General features: G+C 28.8%; 1 protein-coding gene across 4 annotated transcripts in view; it reads right to left on the reverse strand.

Moving 5' to 3' along the window:
- The window catches only part of LOC103568179 (heterogeneous nuclear ribonucleoprotein K), a 44,927-nt gene that overhangs the window by 21,744 nt on the left and 889 nt on the right, over positions 1 to 22,294 (reverse strand). The window contains exons 2-5 of one of the 4 annotated variants that reach the window (XM_008544914.3): positions 12,333 to 12,503; positions 7,744 to 7,791; positions 1,423 to 1,532; positions 263 to 319 (exon numbers count right to left, since the gene is read on the reverse strand). In XM_008544914.3, coding sequence (XP_008543136.1) covers positions 263 to 319; positions 1,423 to 1,527 — 162 coding nt within the window. In that variant the 5' untranslated portion in view covers positions 1,528 to 1,532; positions 7,744 to 7,791; positions 12,333 to 12,503. Of the gene's footprint in view, positions 1 to 262; positions 320 to 1,422; positions 1,533 to 7,743; positions 7,792 to 8,486; positions 8,998 to 9,128; positions 9,312 to 10,693; positions 10,716 to 12,332; positions 12,504 to 22,294 lie in introns of those variants that run through there. The other 3 variants (XM_008544918.3, XM_008544916.3, XM_008544917.3) reach the window with 3 other exon arrangements.

Genomic DNA, 22,294 nt, shown 5'->3' on the forward strand with positions numbered 1-22,294 from the left:
TTTATTTAAATATTTCACTAGTAAACTGATTATAAATAATTTTAATTTATCATTAATCGAAGTTATAAAAATTTCAATAAAAAAAATTAATTGGAGCTCGACTTTGAATTAAAAGTATAAATAAATTTAAAAAAATAAATTTAAAATCTTTAATATTCAGTATAAAAATTTCAAAGACTAGAAGTTTTGAATTTAAAAAAAAAATATATATATTTATATTTATTAATTACTAAAATAAATTTTAAAAGCGTGAAAAACTCACCTGACTACGGAGTTTTGTGATATTCTGTCCGCCCTTTCCAATTATAGAGCCAGCAACCTACGGGTAAAAAAAATCACAATTACTAAAACTATTTTGTGTAAAAAAAAAAATAAAATAAAACCGGATGGGTGTTTTTTGTAGTATCAACAACACAATGACCCAAAGAAGGAGGAAGAAGAGCTTGGTGGCTCATTGAACACGCAATTTGCTGTAGAGACATCCGACTCACATAACTTTATCCCACAACTCTTATACTCACAACGACTATTAAACTATTAATACAATACGTCGATAATTTACAATAACTTATTTCTTAAGAAACCTAATGCCGATTCTTTATTTCAGCTCCGTACAATTTTTCATTAAAACAAAATTATAAAAATTTAAACAATGGCCGTTATATAAAAATGTAATTGATGACTCGATTAGTTGCATTACAAAACAAACCAGGCATTGTACTATCGTTCATTTCATCCGATGATTCTTGCATCAAAACAAGCCACTCCTCATCTTCCTAAACAATATATATATATAAAGAGATTGGAGATATATTGTGAGGTGGTTCGAAAGGTCTCTGTAGCAAGTGAAGGGCTAAAATTTCTCTCACGATTTAAATCCAAGTGATCTTCATTGATCGTATCAAGCATGCAGACATTATCTGTTATGTATACAAATAGGTATCTATTAAATAAAATCATCAATAGCAAAAGTCAGTAGACTCTCATCACACTAAATATATGCTGATAAATGCATACATATATATATGTAATTTACATGTGCATTGGAATGTCGTGTCCCTGTTTAGCTGCTGCCTAAAGCTATTGCTAATATAACTGAATATCGACGAGGTTATAAGTGTTTTGCAAGAAATAGTAATCGAGGGCTCATTTAAATGAACTATTTTCCTCCTTCTTTTAATACGTCCTACGTGTACTTAGCGCGTAGATTTGCGTTATTGTGATGCTATGTATTTATATATAAATATACTGCACTAGGTGGATACATAAAAGTGACGTGTCACTTTACACGCTCTCACGTCAGGCTCGCGGGTGATCTACGATCAACCTTGAGCATCGAGAACGTTGAGTGAACCAGAGCAAATCATTCTAAGTTACAGCTCGTGATTTTTTTTGTTGGATGATTAACTTCAAATGACGCACCTTGCTTGGAATAAGGAGTCGTAACTCGTCATCTCCTTGACGGTATCGCTTGTGAGGGGTCATCGGACCCCCTTGACCGCCCATCGTGTCTGCCTCCCTCTTCATTATGTCTGTAACAATTAATTATTATATCACATTTAATAACTTGATGATCACTATATATTTTTTTTTTAATTAATAGATTTTGCGAAAAAAAATTTGCTTTTTTAAATACTGATAAAAATAATTAAATTATAATTATTAAATAACTTTAGAGTCTGTTTAAAAAAATTTGCGGAGTGAACGTGGAGTAGACGATTTTTTATTTATTTAATTTCCTTGGAGTGAATTTTACTCCGAAGGGGAGCTCCGGGATCACTCCCGATTTTTTAGAGTGTAAGTGTATAATTATAAAGTTATATTGACAGAGTGATTTTAGTTGAGTATTCCGAAGTAATAATTAAGAGATGAAACACCATGAATGGCTGTCGATATAAGAGAAGAGTATACACACCGTTAATGAGGGTAATTGCATACTTAATCTGTATGATGGTTGAGAGTACCGAGGCTAGGAGGTGAAGAAGAGCCAGAAGGAGAAGACGAAAAAGACAAGTGGGTATTTGAATAAACGGAAGCATTGATCGCGTAACGAGCGCGCGCCTTCTCGTCTATTATACAAGTCACTGTGCGATTTATTGTAAGAAGATATACCTTAACTCGAGTAATCTCTCTACTCTATACTTTTCTGCTTTGCATCGGTATGAACAGGAATACGAAACGTTGAGTCTTCGAAAGTTTTAAAAGTACCTTGCAATCATTTAAGATGTTTCATTTTTTTTTATACTTTACTTTATTATATTTTTTTCACTCGCCTTATCGCAGTGCATTCTTACTTCCTTTCTCACTACTTACAACCGAGTGGTCTTTTACGAGCTCAGAAAGACGCTATTCAACGTTATTTCCAGACCAATTTCTCAATGGATCATGAAAAACTACTACTTCCTACGGAATTCGTGTCATTCGATATTTTAAGTATTTTTTTAATGGAAAAAAAAATTGCCAGGATTTTTTAAATATTTTTACATCCGTAAATTCAATAATAAAAATATAAATAAATAAAATTTAATGCAGTGAATTAACATACATAAAAAAATTAATACAAGCTATTTTATATTTACGACTATTTCAACGTTCACCGGAAAGGCTATCAGTTCTCACGATTTCTTGAGGAAATATTAGCAAACATCATTTAAAAAACATAAAACTAAATAATTGATTAATTTACTCGTGAGAAAATTAACTCTAATTGAAATCTATTCGCTAATTTTAAATTTATATGATTGAATACCGCGAATAATTTTCTGAGTATGTATGTTAATTTAAATATAATTTGCGCACTGGTATAAATAAATTATTGCTGTACAGGCTCGATAATGTTAAAAATGAACTGCATACTGTTAAAAATTACCGAACAGTTCCGTTTGCAGTGTGATTTTTTTTTCAATCCCGGAACTTCAAGTAGCGAAGTCAATTCGGATTTGAATAAAATTCTTAATCACTCCGAATTCACTCACAATTTTATACGTGACACTGTAAAAAAATTTTGGACAACGTGAAAAAAAAATGATGCATATGTAGAAAATTAAAAAATCTATAAGTGCAAGTTTTTAAAATATTTTTTTTTTAATTTGTTATTTTTAAACAAATCCAAAAATTATTAGACGTTGGGTAATTTCGGTATCATATTTTAATATGGAAATTTCGAATTGGAGTAAATGCGAATTTAGAAAAAATCCAGATCACTCTGTTGAAAAACAAACTCCAAATTTACGCCGTATACAAAGTGAATTTTTTAAAAACTCCGGAACTTCGAATGAATTCAAATTTAAATGAAACCCGAAGTCCGATCAAGTGTCTAATATCAATTAATTTTTTATAATTACCAAGAAATCAACTTTTTCAATCAATAAATAGTTTTTTTAATTAAAAATATTAATTTTGTCCGTGTGATGTATGAGAAAATAAATATATTAATGATCATTAAGTTGAAATAATTTATATAGATAATTAAAATGCGTGAAACGGCTTAATGAACTGTTAAATGTATCATTTAAAAATATTTAATACCGGATAACGAATGAAGATAATAGAGTATATAAAACGGAAATTGATGCATGTAGTTGGATATATAGTATAGTCGGTAGAATATAGTATCAATTCGTGTTTAGCATAGAAATCAGAACAGCACGAGTAGCATACGCAATTTTGTATCGGGAAATCTAGTCAGCTATAGTAGTTCAGTGTACAGTAGATCGCAACCCAATACAACGATAGACGTTAAATTTATGTACAAATGAGAAGACAATGTATGGATATGTTTATGCACGAGGACAATTGCATTCTGTACGCGTCATCATCTACTGTATAAATAATTGTTTCAGTGTATAGAATCAAGTATTTACTAGTGTGGTATTGTATGACATTATCAAGCATCAGAGAATCGTGAACTGGATTTGCTTAAAGACTAAATTATCCGGGAGTCTCGTCATCACCGAGTCACGTGATTTTTTTTTACTTTTATTTTTTTTTACTGTACTGAATAAACTAGTGTCTGCATTGCAAGCATGTTACTATGCACATTTCTCTTATTCATTAATTTTATTTTATTTTTCAATATTTAATATTGACTGGCTCGTAAGCTTTACAACATTCATTATTATTAATTATGAAGTATTCATTTGCAATTGATAAAAGTTATTAATTGACTCTTTTATTTAAATGACGATTTATTTTTGCAATAAAATATAATTATTTGAATTTTTTTTTTACTTAATAAATGAGTAATTTTTGTTTTATTTATATTAAATAAAATAAACTAGGTCGACTCATTAAGGATGTCAACGACACTATGGCAATGAGTAAAAAAAAATAATATTAAATACGAATATGGGTACAGCAATTAGTTTTAATTGACCGCTCTAAAGGTCATGACGATTCCACACAAGGAGTAAATAAAAAATATCATTTTTTTTCTGTTACTGGAATTTTCAGAAAAATACCGCGTGAATAGAAATCTTTTTTTTTTTTTTGTTATCAGCTCGGCGCACAAAATATGTAATTAAATGTAATTTTAGGTTGTGACAAAGTAATTAAACATGAAAAATAAAATATTTTTTTATTGCATGCGCAATTGTTATCGTGCGTGATATGAAGGTGGCGTGTCTACGATGAGTGTATTAAGGGAGATTGGGGGTGAGCTTGGACAACGAATTGCGACAGCCAATGAGTTAAAACCAGAAAAAATAATAATAATAATAATAATGATAATAGCTAAATGTAGAGCAATAGAAAGAGAAGAAAACGCGAAAATAGTACGAGAGAGTGAAATGAGGAAAGGGGTTGCCAACAAGTCTCGGGGAAAAAGCGTGAGGCGCCATCAAGTCCGCCATAGCTACAGGAAAAAAGACAGGGTATGTGGCGGCACATGCAATGCATACCTATAGTGCAATTATTAATCAATCAATATTTAATTTTTTATAATTTTTATCAATACTGTTTTTATTAAGCAACTGCTGAATCAACTTTTTTCGTATTTTTTTTTGTTTAAATTATTGAGTCCATATTTCAACGATTTTTAAAAATAAATATGAAATTTTGATAAAATATGTAATATTTAGAATTAATATTAAATATTTTCTTTAAAAGGTCAAATGTTATGCAAATAATTAAGTAAATTTAATAAATAAAAGTAAAAAATTTCGTGTGTTGAAGATGAATTTAAATTTAGTTTAAAAAAAAAATTTTGATAAATATTTATGTGAATTTTAAATTTTGAAATGAACGATGTAAATATATTAATTTGAATATATGAGTATACTCTAATAAATTAGCGGAGTAAATTTGAAGTAAATGACTATTTATTTAATCCCCTCGGAGTTAAATTTACTCCGAGTTTAATTTAATATTGAAATTCTGGGTTTGAGTGAATGCGGATTCAAATGAAATCCATATCACTCCGTTCAAAAAAAAATTCTTATTTACTCCGAATGCAGAGTGATTTTTTATGACTCCAAGTGACAGAGGGAATTCGGATCGAATTAACTCCCAATTTTTTACAGAGTATAATTAAAAAATTTACATAAATTAATTTGTTTACATTTGAACAAGGAAAAAAATGATAAAAAAATATTTAGATACGAGGAATTCATTTATGTGCCGAGCAATATTTATTTAACAATTTATTTTTAAAAGCAATGGGTAAACATCGTTATCAAGTTACCGCGAATATAATGTATACAGTACCCTTTTGAGTCACGCGAACTTGTAAACTATCTTCTCTTATTTTACTCCACTACGCTAACTCTGTCCGCATGTTATGTAGCATAACTAGGGAAAAATGTTTCTGTCAAGTGAGAATAAAAATTATATACATAAAAACTACTTTAAGAACCAAGAAATTTAACACGTGACGTTTGATATGAAAAATGCCCAGATTTTTTAATGCAAAATTTATTTTTTTAAAACAGAATTTCCTTCGAGCTAATAAAAATAAATAAAAAAAATTAATTTAACGTTTTATGTTCTTGTCAAGTATTGAGTTATCCATTATTTGTATTTATTAATCTAGCAAGTGAATAAAACGGTCGTCTAAAATAAATTTTTTAAATAATTCATCCTGAGTACTTATGAATAAAAATGGGAAGTAGATTATATAATATTTACGCTGAGTTTAATGCCAGAACTAGTGGGTTCTTTAAATAGAATCGATAACAGACTCGAAAAGCCTGGATAAAACCAGTTCTATGAATATCTGACAAGTTACTTCGATGTCTGATGATTGAACAGGTGTACATACCAGTCGATTATCGATTTAATAATAAGATTAAATCGAGATAAAAATAGAGTATATAAATATACAAAATTATCAGCAATAATTGAAAATTTAAAATAAAAGAATTTCATTTTTTTTTGTTTACGTCAGAAGCTTTAATATTACGGTACAAATAGTTGAAAGCTATTAGCATTTGAAACTTGAAGATTGATGCAATTAAGTCAAGATACCTTGGAGTAAATAAATGAATAAAATAAAAAAAAAAATTAGCTAGATTGCTGTAAGCAAAATGGAGATTTATTATCCCTCGAGAAGTGAATGGCCGAGTGAAGGTATCTTGTGATGTTTTGAGATGATCATAAAGGTAAATTACGTTATTATTAAGTTGAGGAAGATAAAAAATAAAATTTATATTGATAAATAGTCAAAGTTGATATTTATAATTTTTAGTAATTTTTATCTGAGTCGAAATATTATAATCAGTGACTAGTGCGTGAGATTAAATCAATCTTTTAAGCAACATGGTAATAGTAATAAAATAAATGTAAAATTTACTTGGCACAGAGTTTACACGCGAGTCGTTAAAGTAAATTCATTCATTTAAATTTTCTCAGTTACTCTGTATTTTAAACTTGGCAATAATACACCGTTCGTAGCTTCTATTTGGATTTCATTCTTAGAATACTTGTAATATCCGCCCAGCTTTGCTAGTTTCATTTTATTAATAGCCGCAGAATCAATGGACCTGATTAGTTTATTTAAATCTGTCTAATAATTCAATTTATGTTTTATCGAGTTTTATTTTTAAATTGATATCTAATTTTTTTTTTTTTATTATAAATTATAAATTACTATTGACATATAGATTATAATATTAATTCAGTTTTTAAATATTTCACAATATTTCATTTCAACAAAAATTCGATTTATGAAATAATAAATTCCGTGTCTTGGATAATTTTTTAAAAATTCATTATTTTTAAACATTGATAAATAATTTTTATTGCTTAATTCAAGACATGAAAGCTACTAAATGACAAAAATATTTAACTATACGATAAATAAATAAAAAAATTAAATAATAAATCTTCATTTAATTAAACGAACGATAAAAATGTTTTTGAATAATTACTAAAAATATATTTATCTATAAAATATATTCTTATCATTTTTTTTTTCCAAACGTATAAATATTTATGAGATATTAAACTCTCAATATTTATTGAGGAAATAACATAGATGTTAAATTTCATGATTTGTGAAAATAATCTTTTCTGACATATTTATATATATGAATTTATACTCAAGTGAAAATAATTTATAATAATAAATAATAAAAAAAAAAGTGCAAACAACTCTCCATCTCTTCTGCCTCGTTTTTACGTCTACTCTCATGATACAACAAACAAGTAAATGCAGGAGGAAATTTGTCGGAAGAGAAAACTCACACATTCCCGGGCAAGTACATTATTCTTATTTGGAGTGTTTTAAAAAAGGGGGCTTTTACTTACCAGTAATGGTGCTCGCGTTTCTCTAACCTCCGGGATGGACTACACACCCTGAAAAAAAAAAATAAAAAATTTAATTTACAATTATTTTAATTATTCAGTCATTAAATTATAAATTACATTCACATGAAATTGTGATAACTACAATAAAAAGTTAAATTTAAATAAATGAGTAAAAAAAATATACAAAAATCCAGATGTTTACTAACGTAGAGCCGTTCTAGAGAAACACGTTTTTCAAGACCGGTTTCAGTGTCATAATAATTATTTAATTGTCATTTTTAATAGTAATAATAACTAAAAATTAAAACTAATAAACAATAAAGTTAAATTATTATATTAAATAATATTTAAATTCAAGTTATTTTAATTAAATTCCAGAAGATTTTCTCACTGTTATATTTTAATGGTCTAACATTAATACTACAACATAATTATTATTATTATTATTATTATACAGAGATATATCAAATGACATTATACACAAGCGCACGAATATTATTTTCACTATTGAATTGGCAAAAGGAGTAACTTGGAGTCTACTAGACAAGTGAGGTCACGAGGTCGTATAAGTTCACACGAGTCATCAAAAACCAGCTTGACGCAACACTAAAAGTCATGTATTAATAAAAATATTTTCTTTTATATATATAAAAAAAAAACTATGGGTTAAAATGAAAAAATTCAAGAAAGAGGGAGTATAAAAACTGTAAAACTATATACTACACAATATTAGTGAGCATTACTTTCGTTTACGCGTCTTAAAGTTGTACTGTTACATCAAGATGATTCGGAATTTAAAGAAGCAACAAACTGTGACCAGGTGTTTACCCTATTAATTTAAACGGTGCAATAAATTCTACACCTACAGGTTCTTAATACCCACGTTAAAAAATTTTAAAAAACTATGTAACGATTTAGTTATTTATTTTTAAAAACAACACACATCACATGTAAGTATCTCGATGCAAACACTGAGAAAAAAAAAATCATATACACGTGTAATGTTTGTGCGGTAGGTCACTGCGCATCCGAATGTAACTCAAATTAAACTACATAAACTCAAGTGCAAGAATATCGTCATCATTCGTCGTGGGAGTATCTACATACACAATTTACTATATTTCCTGTAAAACTTCCTGAACATATAGTTCGTGCAGTCGACGACACAAGTATAATCTTTTAAATTAAATTTTAAGAAAACGCGCCGTAAATTTAAACTAAAAATAAATTTATAAAAAACGTAGCTAATGCAATAATGAAAAAAAAAAAAAAAAAAAAAGTTTACGGTGTAGTAAATTAAGTAGATGAAATTAAACAATGAGATTACAGAATGTAATTATAATTAAGTTATTATTATTATTATCGATAAAACTGTAAATACACACGAAGCGTTAAAAGTTTAAGAAGAACTGAACTTGACTCGAGTTGAGTCCAAGTCGAACGCCAAGACAGAGTAAAGTCACTTTACTTGGGTTGCCTTCATCCAGCTTGAGGCTCTCTCTTCTCTTCCTCAACTCAAGTCAACTCGACTCAACTTTCCTCCTTTTTCTCTGACGGTCTCTGTTTATTCCGCGCTCCCTCCATACCCGAGCGCTAACATAACTCGCGGCCCCGCGAGATCCGACGCGACGAGCTTCAACACAACATGGAATGGATAGAGCTCAAGCTAATGCAATGTAATGTAAGCGAAATGGAAGGAGTATATAGTATAGTTGTAGTGTGTAATGGTAGAGAAATATGTACGGAGATGAGGGGAACAACCAAGACTGAGAAACAGAGGGGGCAATAAAAGAGTTCAAGCGTAAGCACGTATGTTTGTGAACTGGGAACAAACCGAGTGCGTGCTTATTTCGCGTTATACTATCATACAAATATTTTTTTTTATTTTTATTCAGACTATTATATATATATATATGTACTTAAAATTTCAGTGGGTATTGAGTTTATCAGCACGAAATAATTATTTCACACCATATTTCTTTATTCAAAAGTATCCACTTGTCACTAATTAATTTATTCATTTTAAATATTTAAACAAAAAAGAAAAAAAAATAAGAGACGTCAAAGCACTCGGCTTAAAATTATTCAATTGTAACAAATGTTAATTTATTTTATTTAAATATTCAAATATATATTTTTTAAAAAAACTAAATATAAAAAGGAATTACATAATTTGTTCTAGAAATAATTTTTTAACTCAACAACTTTGACCACTCCCAAGAAAAAAGGATAAATAAATAAAAAAAGATTTTGAAGATAAAAATTAAAAAGACTCGTAAAAAATAAGAAAAAGTAATAAAAATAAAAATAAATAGCTGTGAATCACAGCAAGAGTGATGAATAAAGATTTAATGTTTAACACATTTTTACATAGGATTCTCGGTTAGTGCTAAAAAATAAAAAAATGTAAAAACGAGTGAGAATATTCCCTGCGATAAAACCTCGTGGTCGGATTACCGCAGTGCGGTGACAATGGTACGACCAAGTATCAGTCTACCTGAGGGATCTCATCTCTAATTTGCTGACATGACGAATTACTTTTTTTCCATCAACTAAATTACTAAAATATTAACCATTTTTTTCTATTTAATTACAATGTATCACTATCATACATATCATTACACTGTAAAAAACCTGGAGTCAATTCTGACTTTATTTAAATTCGAATCTACTCCGTCAATTGGAGTTTTGAAGTTTCTGGAGTAAATAGACTTTGTCGTCAGCGAAGTGATTTCGGAGTGGTCTAGATTTTATTTAAATCTGCATTTACTCCGATTCGGAGTTTCAATATTAAAATAAACCCTCTTTTGGAGTAAATTTCACTTTAAGGAGACTAAATAAATAAAAAATCATCGAGTCCCCACTGCGAAAATTTTTTACAGCGTATAGTTAAAACAGTAGGAATTTATTTAAAATTTAAAGTTTTCAGTGAAATTTATTTGTAACATACCTGAAATGTTGCAACGAGTCAGATGAATTGATAGATTGTAATTAAAAAAAAAAAATAAAAACTCCTGTTTCTGTAATTGTTTGACAGACTAACGATAAAAAAAAAAATAATAACGCAAAGAGAAATAATAAAATGAACACGACTTTAATCTCAACACAATCGGTAATGCGTGACAATATGTGACGCGCGCGTGTCGTGCCGGCGGGTATATTGATCAGCTGATGGTCGGGTGGATACTGAACCACTTCGTGGAATTCACCCCTTATTGTTATATAAAAGCGCGTGCGCGTAACTTCTTTACCCGATATTTCCCGACCTCGTTGTAAAATGCTCACTCGTCTTGTCAGTTTTTTTTATCCTTTATTTTATTGTTTATCTTACTTTACTTCTACGGTCTACTGTACTCTTTCATGCACATACACTTAATCGTTCTCTCTCTTACCCACTTGCTTACTCCAATCGTAAGATTTAAAAAAAAAAAAATTAAAGAAGTTGTTGCAAAAAAAAAAAAAGTAGAGAATAAAGATTGAGAAAATTTCTTTTCTTACTCTAGGGGTTTGGGGGTTATATATAACCAAATTTAACTGAGGATACAGAGATCCCTTGAGTAAACGAAATTTTCAGGAGATTCACTTGGATGTTACGGTCTATACTTTACCAATAGACAAGGATATTAAAGGATGAAAGATCAAATCGATTTGATAGCTACAATGTACTTGTAAGCTTGTTTCATTAATTTATAGATTCAATTTAATATACTTTTTTAAAAACTTTTATCTCATATACTAAAATATTTCGGAGTAAGTCATTTTATTTGACAGTGAATTCTTATAAAAATATTTTAAATAAAATTGTTTACTTAGCTTACTTTTTAAAATGATAATTTTAAAAATAAAATGTTCAAGTATTGGGAAATAGTCAATAGGTAAATTAGTATTCGAGAGATAAATATTTAGATAACGGTGTACACGAAACGAAGTTATTGTGTGTGTGGTACTTGAACGAAAGAATTGTCTTTTAGTTATTATAATATTAAATAAAAATGATGACTCGTAACAGGCCATGAATACGAGCTGAGATAGATAAGAATATTTATATTTGTGGTTTTGTGGGTGAATGCAACGTGAGCTGTAGATAATTTTATTTTTGAATTTTTTCACGATAAATTATTTTTAAAAAAAAATTGCAAAAAATTGCACTGATAGTTTTTTAAATTTTCTATATTCTATTTATTTTTTCTAAATTGATTTGTTTAAAAAAAAAACGATCGAAAAATTGTCAATTGTTTTTTGACTTCAGGATCATAAATAAATAAATGTGAAAAAAGGAATTACTGTAAAATAAATTTTTGCAGTGTCAGATAAAAATGAATAATTTGTCGGCGACTGTGAGATTTAATTTCTAGATAATTATGCAAACACGCGAATAATAAAAGAAAATATCTTAATGTAATACTTGGCATAAATGCATTTATACGTTTATCAAAATATATGCACACTTGAGCCGATGCATAACGAAAATTCCGTATGAATTGAGTGAGGCGTTTAACTCGAAACGGATGGAGATGAAAAAATATAAAAATTTCGTAAAAGAATAAGAGGGAAAGCAGCTAAAATGGAATTTATGTGCATCAACTTACCAACTCGGAAGGAAGTGTAATTCTTTAGTCGAAGGATAACCTCTACTCTATTCTTGTTGGTTTGTTGATTCTTACTTTTTTATTTTCTTCAATGGTTGTTTTCTTCTTTCGAAGTAGACGCGTTCTCCTCCACCTCTTCAGTATCACGCGTGTTTTCAGCTAATTTTACTCCTGCAAACAAACGACCCGCAAAATCCGTTAGAAATGTTTTTTTCGTTGCACTTTCTAACCAACTATTACACCTTCCGCATTTAAGTACTACATAATTCGTGATAATACTGATAATTAAAAGAAAACATTTTTTTTTTTTAATTATCAACAAAAAATATTTCAAGTATTTTTAATAAAATAAATTCATAAATATTTTGTTTTTTATTTACAAATTATTTTATATAATTTATCTATTTATTTTTAATGAATTATGATAATTTTTTATCGTTATAAATTATTGTATATAAACTTTTTCATTTTTCTAAAATACCTTTGCAATTTAAATATATATATGTTTATATATATTTCAATGAAAAAAATAAAAAAAATGTAATTTATGGTTTAAAGTGAATGTAAGTCAGAAGCACTTTTTGCATGCGTTTAATTTTTTTAAAAAGTCGCCGTCACAAATAACCGCGACAACGGAATAAATTAACCTCGTTACTATTGCATGTCGCAAAGAATACTAAAGTAAATACGTAAGTAAAAGAGTAAATTATAGTACGCGAGTATTGTCATCTCTTACATTAGCCGAGTGTGAGAAATTTAAATGCTTCGTTGGCAAGTGTAAGTAGAAATCTTACTACAATTGAACTTGAATCTTGACATAATTCACTTTACTTTATTTTTGTTTTTCAAAAGAAATTTTTTTTCTTATAGTCAAGTACAGAGTAAAGTTTGAATGTCTCATAATAAATAGTAAAAAATAGTGCACTCGATGTAATAAAAAAATAAAAAATTTCTTACAGGAAGAAAGTTTGTACACGAGGTAACACGCCGGTCACCAAAGCTGAGTCCTCAGATTTGTACGAGAAGTACAAGAAGAAGAACAGCAGTGAGAGAGTACAAGAAGAAGTCGCGAGTAAAGTGAGTACTTTGCCTCGAGTTGTTCACTTGACGTGATCCGCGGCCCGTTTGTGGGTCTTGATGGCCTCGAACTCGTCTCTTATCCCTTAGATCGCCCAATCAAAAAACCGACAGCAGAATGAACGCCTATTGGTCAGGTTACGGCCACCCCAAGGGTTTTGATTGGACGAACTTACTATCACCCTGGGTTACCATTTGCATCAACAATCTAACACGGTCGATATTATTGTACTTGTTTTACTCAACATTAGCTGTTTTTATGCTATACTTTGTGCCCCGGTAAAACCCCAGTGGGGGTACGATATTTTCCTTGTCTTTTAAATTAAAAATATCCAAGACTTTTCAAAATTCAAAAACCAAAATAAAAATACTCTTATGAATTAAAGAGCCAGGCAGACTCAAGTCAATGAAAATGACAGATAATAGAAAAGCAAAAGGATGTTACAGAAAAGGGTGAACGAACGGATTACCAGAAGGAAGAAGGAAAAAATAAAATACATCCTGTGGTTTGAACGCCCTCGTGAGAAGATCCAGCTCTTGTTTATCTCCTTCTTCTCAACTTATTTTATCATTTACTCTCTCCTTTCACTTGGTACATACTTCTATTCTCGATCACAAAGTCTCCATGCGTAATCTTCCTTCTTCGTTTTCCGCGCATCTACTTTCTCTCTCACTTACTCTATAGTAACCCTTTATTCCTTATTGTATGATACCACAACACTCTGTGTACTATACTACTCTTACTTATATTAGACCGGCCCTAACACACGCGGTTTAAATTTTTTCCGCGGCAGCAAAACCGGCTGGCTGCTAAGATGCCGCGCAACCGGACAATGGTCTCTGCCGGTGTCTTCCGATTCTTAGAAGGGAAATGACCTTCTATGCTCTGTACTGTATAATAAAATTATAATTATTATTATTATTATCATTATTGATAATATTGTAAAATTTTCTAAAAATATAACGCCCGCTTTGGAATAAAAAATCAAAATAAAATATGTTCATTTTTTTAAATGTAAAAAATGATATATGTCAAAGCAATTTGTATCAAGATATATATAGAGGACTGTAAATTGTGCGGTACTATCAATATTTCACGAAGATTCATTCGACCATGAATCGATCGTGGGTATTAGTTGCATAATTAATGTTTTATGGTCGGTATACGTGGTTTAGCACAGCGAGTAACATCTCTTTGACCGCGATTAAAATAAAATGTTATTTATATATTTTTCTGAAAAAATATTAGACAACGATAAAAAATTTTTATTGGAAACGAGGGACTAAAAATGAGTTCCCTGAGGAAATTTCCTGATTGATGTTTTTTTTTTTTTTTTTTAACTATTTTACTTCTTTCTAGTCGGCAAATAACGATGTCATATTTATATGACCTCGTCATTGAAAAGAAAAAAAGAGCAAAACGACGGCCAAAAAGAGATTTACCAAAAAAAAATTTGTATTTCTTGTACGCAAAATATAAAAAAAAAATGTCCGATATTTGTTATTACAAATACTTAAAATATAAATGATTAATTTTTTAAATTAAAAAATAATGTCTATCATAAATAAATAAATAAATAAATAAAATTATATTACAGAAAAATGTATGAGTTTCATTTTTGAAAATTCATCATTGGAAAAAAAAAAAAAAATGGAAAATTTTTGGGATACCTATTCTGTATGTACCTGAAAATCGGAATGTTTTTCATGCAACGAAAATAAAAAAAGAAAAAGAAATGTCAGCCGAAAATTTCAGGCTGCCTCCAACTACCTCTTAAGCATTCAAGTTACATCAGTTTTTTTCATTTTGCAAAACTTGTAAAAATTATTTTTTTATAACTTTTTTCGGATGTTACCATTAGCTAGATGATTTCGTTTTTTTTTTTTTAAGAACCTTTGATTGCTCGAAAAATATGAAATTTTCAGACAAATCGACTGTCAGTGTTAAAAAAAAATTTTCTTGTTTACTCACAAGCTAATAAAAATAAAATTATAAAATATCAATATCTACCTCAATATTAAAAATTTTTTAATGAACTCCCTTTACTTTATTCGACCCTACTTTGCATACATATATATTTTTTAAATATGATATTACTCAATCAGCATTTATTAAAAAATCCAAGTACTTTATTATTAAAAAAAATGCATGAATTTAAAAAATTGTTGAAATTTTACACCTCATCTTTTTTAGACTGAAGTAAAAAAGATTGAGGGCAAAAAAAAGAATTGAAAGGACAAAGCAACTCGGCGGTGATGAAAGCGCTTGGAGTACTTGTATAAGTAGTAACCACAGACATATGGAAAGATAAAAATAAAAAATATACGGAAAAAAGAAAAAAGGGGAAGAAAAAGAGAAAGCTTGACAGTTGTTGAGGGTGGAAACTTTGCGCGGGGGTTGCTCTCTACAATTACGTGGCGACCGGCGCGAAGAAGGACGCCGGTTGAGACAAGAGTGGAGCCATAGGTAGTATGTAGAGACCGGTAAACCAGCATATATAAGACCAAGGGGGAAAAACGTCAGAGGAAGCACCGCTTCGCGAGAGAATAGCAAACTACTGTGGGGACAACGCATCTGTCCAAGCATATTTGATTGCTGGTGTAGCGAAACCTGAAGTTGTTGCTCGGGTCTATAAACCCACCTAGAGTCTCTAGCTTCTATTGTTCTCTATTCCTTATTTCACTTTACGGAATATTATTATATAATTTTAAATAAGACCTCGACATGAAAAAAAAAACTTTTCCATTCGTTTATTATTAAAGCCCGTAACTAAAACTTTTAAATTTACTTATGAATTTTAAATAGTTGATATTTATAAATAAAAATTCTTCATCATTAAAAAGAAATCTTAATGGAAAAATTGAGGAGAAAGAAAATTAGAGTAAAAATTAAATTTAAAATCCGACTTTGTAACTATATTACCAATTGATTAACATATTGCTGATACATGTCTTAAGTTTTTAAATTTATTAAAAACTTTTTCCAATTAAAATACCTGTCAAAATTCCAACGTAATACTTATTTACATTATAATTAAAGTTATTATCCTAAACAACTTTAAGTTTATTAAATTTCTTGTAACTAAATTAAGAAAAAAATTTATAATTGACATCCAGTAATGGAAAAATTAATGTCTATTTTTGTCATCATTTTATTTAATGAAGAAAAAAAATCAAAACAATTTCTCGCTTTCTGAAATAATTTTCCTATAGTTTAATTAAATATTTAAAACGTCTAAAATGAACTAAAAAAAATTAAATGATACCATTTGTAAATAAATAATGAGTTTCTTTATAGTCTGGATAAAAAAAGCATTAAATAGTAGCTTCGACTTACAATATACTTTAAGTGATATGTTGAGAATACCATTTAGTTTTTTTTTATTTAAAAAAAAAAACCGCGGACTTATGTTTTAAAATTAAATGAGCTGCATTTAATCGATTGTACTTGATAATAATTTAACGTCTTACAACTACGTCTCAGCCTTGTGAAGCAAAACTTTCAGACGTGTAACATAATTATTAAAAAAAAAAAGTTTATATGACAACCTCAATTAGATAGCCTGCATTAGACAACAATGGAAACTAAAAAAAAAGTAATTTATTATTTAAAGGCTGTAAGGAAAAAACGTTATAAAATGGATAAAAGTTTTGAGCGTCCCGCGTAAAATTGCAGGTTTATAAACTTAGGGGAAACACATGAACACACACAGTGTCAGACATGTGGAAATAGCAGACGTAGTGGCGCTGCTTTCAAATCGTGCTGTCGCCGATGCGACATCATCCCTTCTCACAGTGGAAACTTGAATTTTATTCTACCCTATCGTGTATTATTGTATTCTTATACCTCGCGAGCATATTCTCTATACAGCTGTACATTAAACTATATGCTATACAGCACATATAGCCTTTATACCGCACGCTATACTCAATAATTCATTCATGGATCTATCTTATAGACCCCGTATTTATATATGTATATATACGTACGGTATAGTACGGCTAGGTCACAGCAAGACTGTTATTACATTTCCCGATAAAGGTAAAGGTAAAAATTGAAACAGCTATTTCCTTGCATATGCTTTAAAAGTTTTCTCTATATAATATAACAGTAATTGTCTATAGAATATCACCTACGCATTGACGTTACTGGCAATTTTCTTTGTCTTTATTTTATATATTTCTATATAAACGACAAATGTCAATAACCTTTGGTGTATCGAAACACAATAGGATGATACCTAAAATGACTTAGTACAAAGGTTTGTTATAAAAGACAGTCACGATGAAAAGGAAAAAAAAATCGAGTCGAAGAAAAGAAGACATGAAAAGTCTGGTATTTTGGTAATGTTACAGGAAATGAATAAGAGAAAAAGTGTGGGAGAGAATTTCTGATGGGAAAAAATGTCGCATATTTTTTTGTGGATGAAAAAAAATAAATTAATTAAATTTAAGGGTAAAATCAATTGACGTGGTCAATGTGCCAAGATCGCGTGTGTCGATTGGAATCCAACCCTCACAACCCCAGCATGTCGTCTTCACCACGAATTATTCACAGGTGGTCGTTGTGGTTTCAGGGCATCGGCTTCTAACCTTTATCTTCTACGTACTTGGATATTTTTTTATTGATGTATTTTTAACTCAAGATTATTTATTGATTTGTCTTTTGGAATCTGTGATAAGATACTTAGATTGATGCTTGGTGGTATAGAGAGCAAGGTTATATCAAACAATTATCCTCAATTGCTTCGGACAATGTCAAAAAAATAACCGATCAATTGGAATCGTAATAAGCTGATGAAATAATCAGTACTCGTTATTACAGAATATTATTAATTGGAATATCTATTTGTGTTCAATTTTTTAATTGCTCTAATTTATTATTGTAATCCATTGTGGCAACACGAAAATTTTTTAGGTGTAATTGTTTTTTTAATAATTGGATGTTATTTAATGAAAGAGAAAATAAATTTTTGATGCATCGGTAATTAATGCAGTATAAAATATTTAAATATTAAATTTGGCGCGAAAAAAAAGTTTAATGTTTTTAATTTAATAAATGAAAAATCCAACTGAGTATTGATGTAAAAATAAAATGATTTTACTTTACTTTTAAAATTGACTACCCCCCCCCCCCTCCTTTTTCAATTATACACAAAACCAATTAATTTTCTACGAGAAGAAATTTATTAATTAAAATTTTAAAAAATGTTCGTGCTAATAATTTATTAAAATGACTTAGAAAGTATAGAATTTGATTTACTAGTAATTATTTTTATTAATTAAAGGTGTTAAAATTGATTAAGTCAAGAAAAGTATGTAATTTCCCGCAGTCAACAATAAAAAATAAATAAATAATAAGAATATCAAAAAATCAGAAGCAAAAAAACAAAAATTTTTTCATCTGACTTTTTATGATGTCTTGAATTAATTAATCGATCTGAATAAATCATACTGCAACGAAAATGACTCATAAAAAACTATTAAATCGCTTGGGTTTGAGGTCGATCATAGTAAAAATTCACGAGTTATTGTAAAAAAAAAATAAACCATTAACAACAATCGATTTATACTTAGCCGTAATTTCTGAAAAAAATTCACAGGCATCATAGATAAAAAAAGCAAACTAATTAACCAATTGATATTCAAGTATAACCAGATTACCCTCCCCCTCAAAAAAAAACTGTACGACTCAGCCAATTGATTTAAAAGATAGGAGACTAAATTTGGTTTGCATATTCATTTATATTACTCTGAATATCGACAATTGTTATGAATACGAATGTCTAAAAATATGATACCGAGATTAGCCGACGTCTACTAATTTTTAGATTTTTTTTAAAAACGATAAATTATAAAAAAATATATATTTAAAAAAATTGCACTTATAATTTTTTAAATTTTCTACATGTACATATTTTCAGTTTTTCTTTAACTTATTAAAAAAACAAATCCAAAAATTATTAATAATCTTCTAATTTGGGGTCATCTAAACATCAAAATGATTTGAAATAATTTTGATTTCAAAAATAAATTTAATTTTCACCGTAAAAAAACCTAAACTGGATTTGTTATGTAATTGTGTGTAATTATATCAAGGATCATTAATTAAAAAAAAAAATAAACTCAATCAAGTTATTAGAAAAAGTATTACTATGTAAATTTAAGATAACTGGCTAAATTACTTAGCTAATTTAAAGCGTGCATCCATCAATAATGCATTTACCTTAACAGGATTTCGTAAATTGTTTGCTTAGTATGCATCAAGTATAATACAGCCGGAGATTGGAATGTATCTATTACGTAAACAAAAAAGTTGATAGCCTCTTTGAAATATTTTTCTACACGTAATACAAAAAAAAAGTCCGTACATTTATACACACTAACAATCAAGTCTCAGTTTAGATCACCATCAGCATATCTCAACGTTCAATCGTCTACTTTACTGCGACCAATAAATTTGTCTCTTATTTTAGGTTTTTCAAAAGTAACGTCTACTCCTAATGACTGCCAAGAAGATAAAGAATGTTGGAAAAGTGGTTTTGCGATTACGTGACTCGAAGATTAATTTCCCAAGCAGGTGGACAAGTTCTGCACGCGGATGAACCGCGAGTTGCATTTCTAACTTTTAAACTCTAACCCAAAGACGCTCTCGCGGTATTATACCAAAGACTGCTATCATAAACGCGGTAAAATAATAATTAAATTTAAAAACGAAATTAATAAACACGCAGGACAATAAAATAGAGCAATAATAATTATAAAAAAAAATGATGTTGGATATATATCTGTGGAATGAAGCAAAAGAGACCACAGCTGTTGCAATTACCTTGTGCAATAGCATTAATGATTTCTTATATGACCTTGCGCGTTCTTAAGGATTTCTTGATCTCTTTTTCAATTATAAGTGCGACATACTCTGACTGTCTCTTAAGATCTCAAGCTTACTTATGTTACATTAGATGTATTATTATTCAATTATTTTATACACTATACATATGTAAATATACATATATGTATATAGAAACATAAATTTGAGTATGTGCATATATATGAAGTTGATGAAAATAGTGTGGGTTGGAAAATGAAAGAAGCGATTGCACACACGTGCTCAAAGTCACTAATGTAATATAAGTGAATGACAAAAAAGGTAAAGTTATGTGCATATTATCCACGTGCTGCTGCTGCCAACACAAACTACTGACATAAATTTCAATTGTAAACGATTTGCGACATCTTTAATTATTATTTATTAACTTTCATTTTACCGATAAAGGAGATAATTAATTACTCAGAAGCCAATAAATATGAAAATAAATATTATCTTGAATTTTATTGATATTTAAGTATGAATGGATTCATTTTCTTGCCAGTATGAAGTGATACTGAGGCATTAATTTTAAAAAAAGTGATAAGTTTTTAGAATTTTTGGAAAATCGAAAGATGAAGATTTTGGGGATAAAGAAAAAGTCGAGGACCAGGTCGCGTGTTCAATGGGCGTAATATAGCGTCACTTAGCTCCTTGCATAGATGCAATGCCCGGTAGTATGTGTTGGTTTTAGCGCAAGTTCAAAGTTTTGTGATGGCAACCGCGTGCTATTTTGTCGTCCTGGCAACGCTTTGTTGTGCCGTCGCGACGTAAAACGTCGAACAAAGAGATATATATGAAAAGAGACAGAAGAGAAGGAAGGAGGTGAAGAATGAAAAGAGGTGGAGTAATAGCTAAGTGCAGTTGTCAAGATAATTGTCTCAACATTTCCCTCATCTTTCAATTCAATATATTTAATTTACTTAAATCCACAAACTATGACGGAAGATTTCATTTCAAAGATTTATTACGATCGAATTGAATGAGAAATTTTAATTCTTTTTTTTTTTTTTTAATTGAAATTCGGGTGTCATTAATAAATGAATAATGAAATTACTGAGTACGTGAGATAGTTTACCGCTAAAATCATCTTATTGAGGTGTAACTTCTGTCACTAAAGCTTCGTGTTGACTCATGATTAATTGTCGTTTACTAAAGGATGTTTATACAAGCTAACAATCTATTTAATACTTCCGTTATTTCTTATTTAGCGTAGACTGATAAAAATTCCTCGTAAATAAGCATAAAATAAATAACAGCTTGGAAAAAAAATTATTCAAATAAGATCCTGAAATTGACAGACAATCAATAATTTTCAGAGATTTTTTTTCAAGAAATTAAAAAAAAAAAAAGTCTGCTGACTTCAGTATCGCTAAAATATGATCCTGAAATATGAGTGTGAATGTAGCAGACAGACAAATGTAAAATTATAAATAAATAGAATAAATAATTTAAAAAATAATATTTATAAAAAATGCACTGATTAATTTCAAAATTTTTTAAATGCGCATTTTTTTAAATTTTATTTTTTTAATTATTTACTCTATTTATTTATAATTTTACATCTGTCCATCTGCTACGTTCACACTCATAACAATTATCGAATTTTTTTTTTCAACAATTTATTTATTTATTAAAAAAAAAAAAAGAAAAAAAAAATGCATATGTAGAAAATTTAAAAATCTATAAATGCAATTTTTTAAAATATTTTTTTTTTTTTTTTATAATTTATCGTTTTCAATAAATTTAAAAAAAGATTAGACGTTGGCTAACTTCAGTATCATCAAAGTTAACAGACAATTAACAATCATCGAATTTTTTTTTCAACGATTCAATTAAAAAAAAAAAAAATATGCACATGTAGAAAATTGAAAAATCTATAAGTGCAATTTTTCTAAATATTTTTTTAAATCAAAAAATTATTAAACGTCGACTAACCAGTATCATATTAAAATAATCGAGTTTACGTCAACAGATTTATTATTTTCTTTTAAAATCTAAATATAAATAATAAATA

The sequence above is a fragment of the Microplitis demolitor genome, chromosome 4, assembly GCF_026212275.2.
Source record: "Microplitis demolitor isolate Queensland-Clemson2020A chromosome 4, iyMicDemo2.1a, whole genome shotgun sequence".
NCBI lineage: Eukaryota > Metazoa > Arthropoda > Insecta > Hymenoptera > Braconidae > Microplitis > Microplitis demolitor.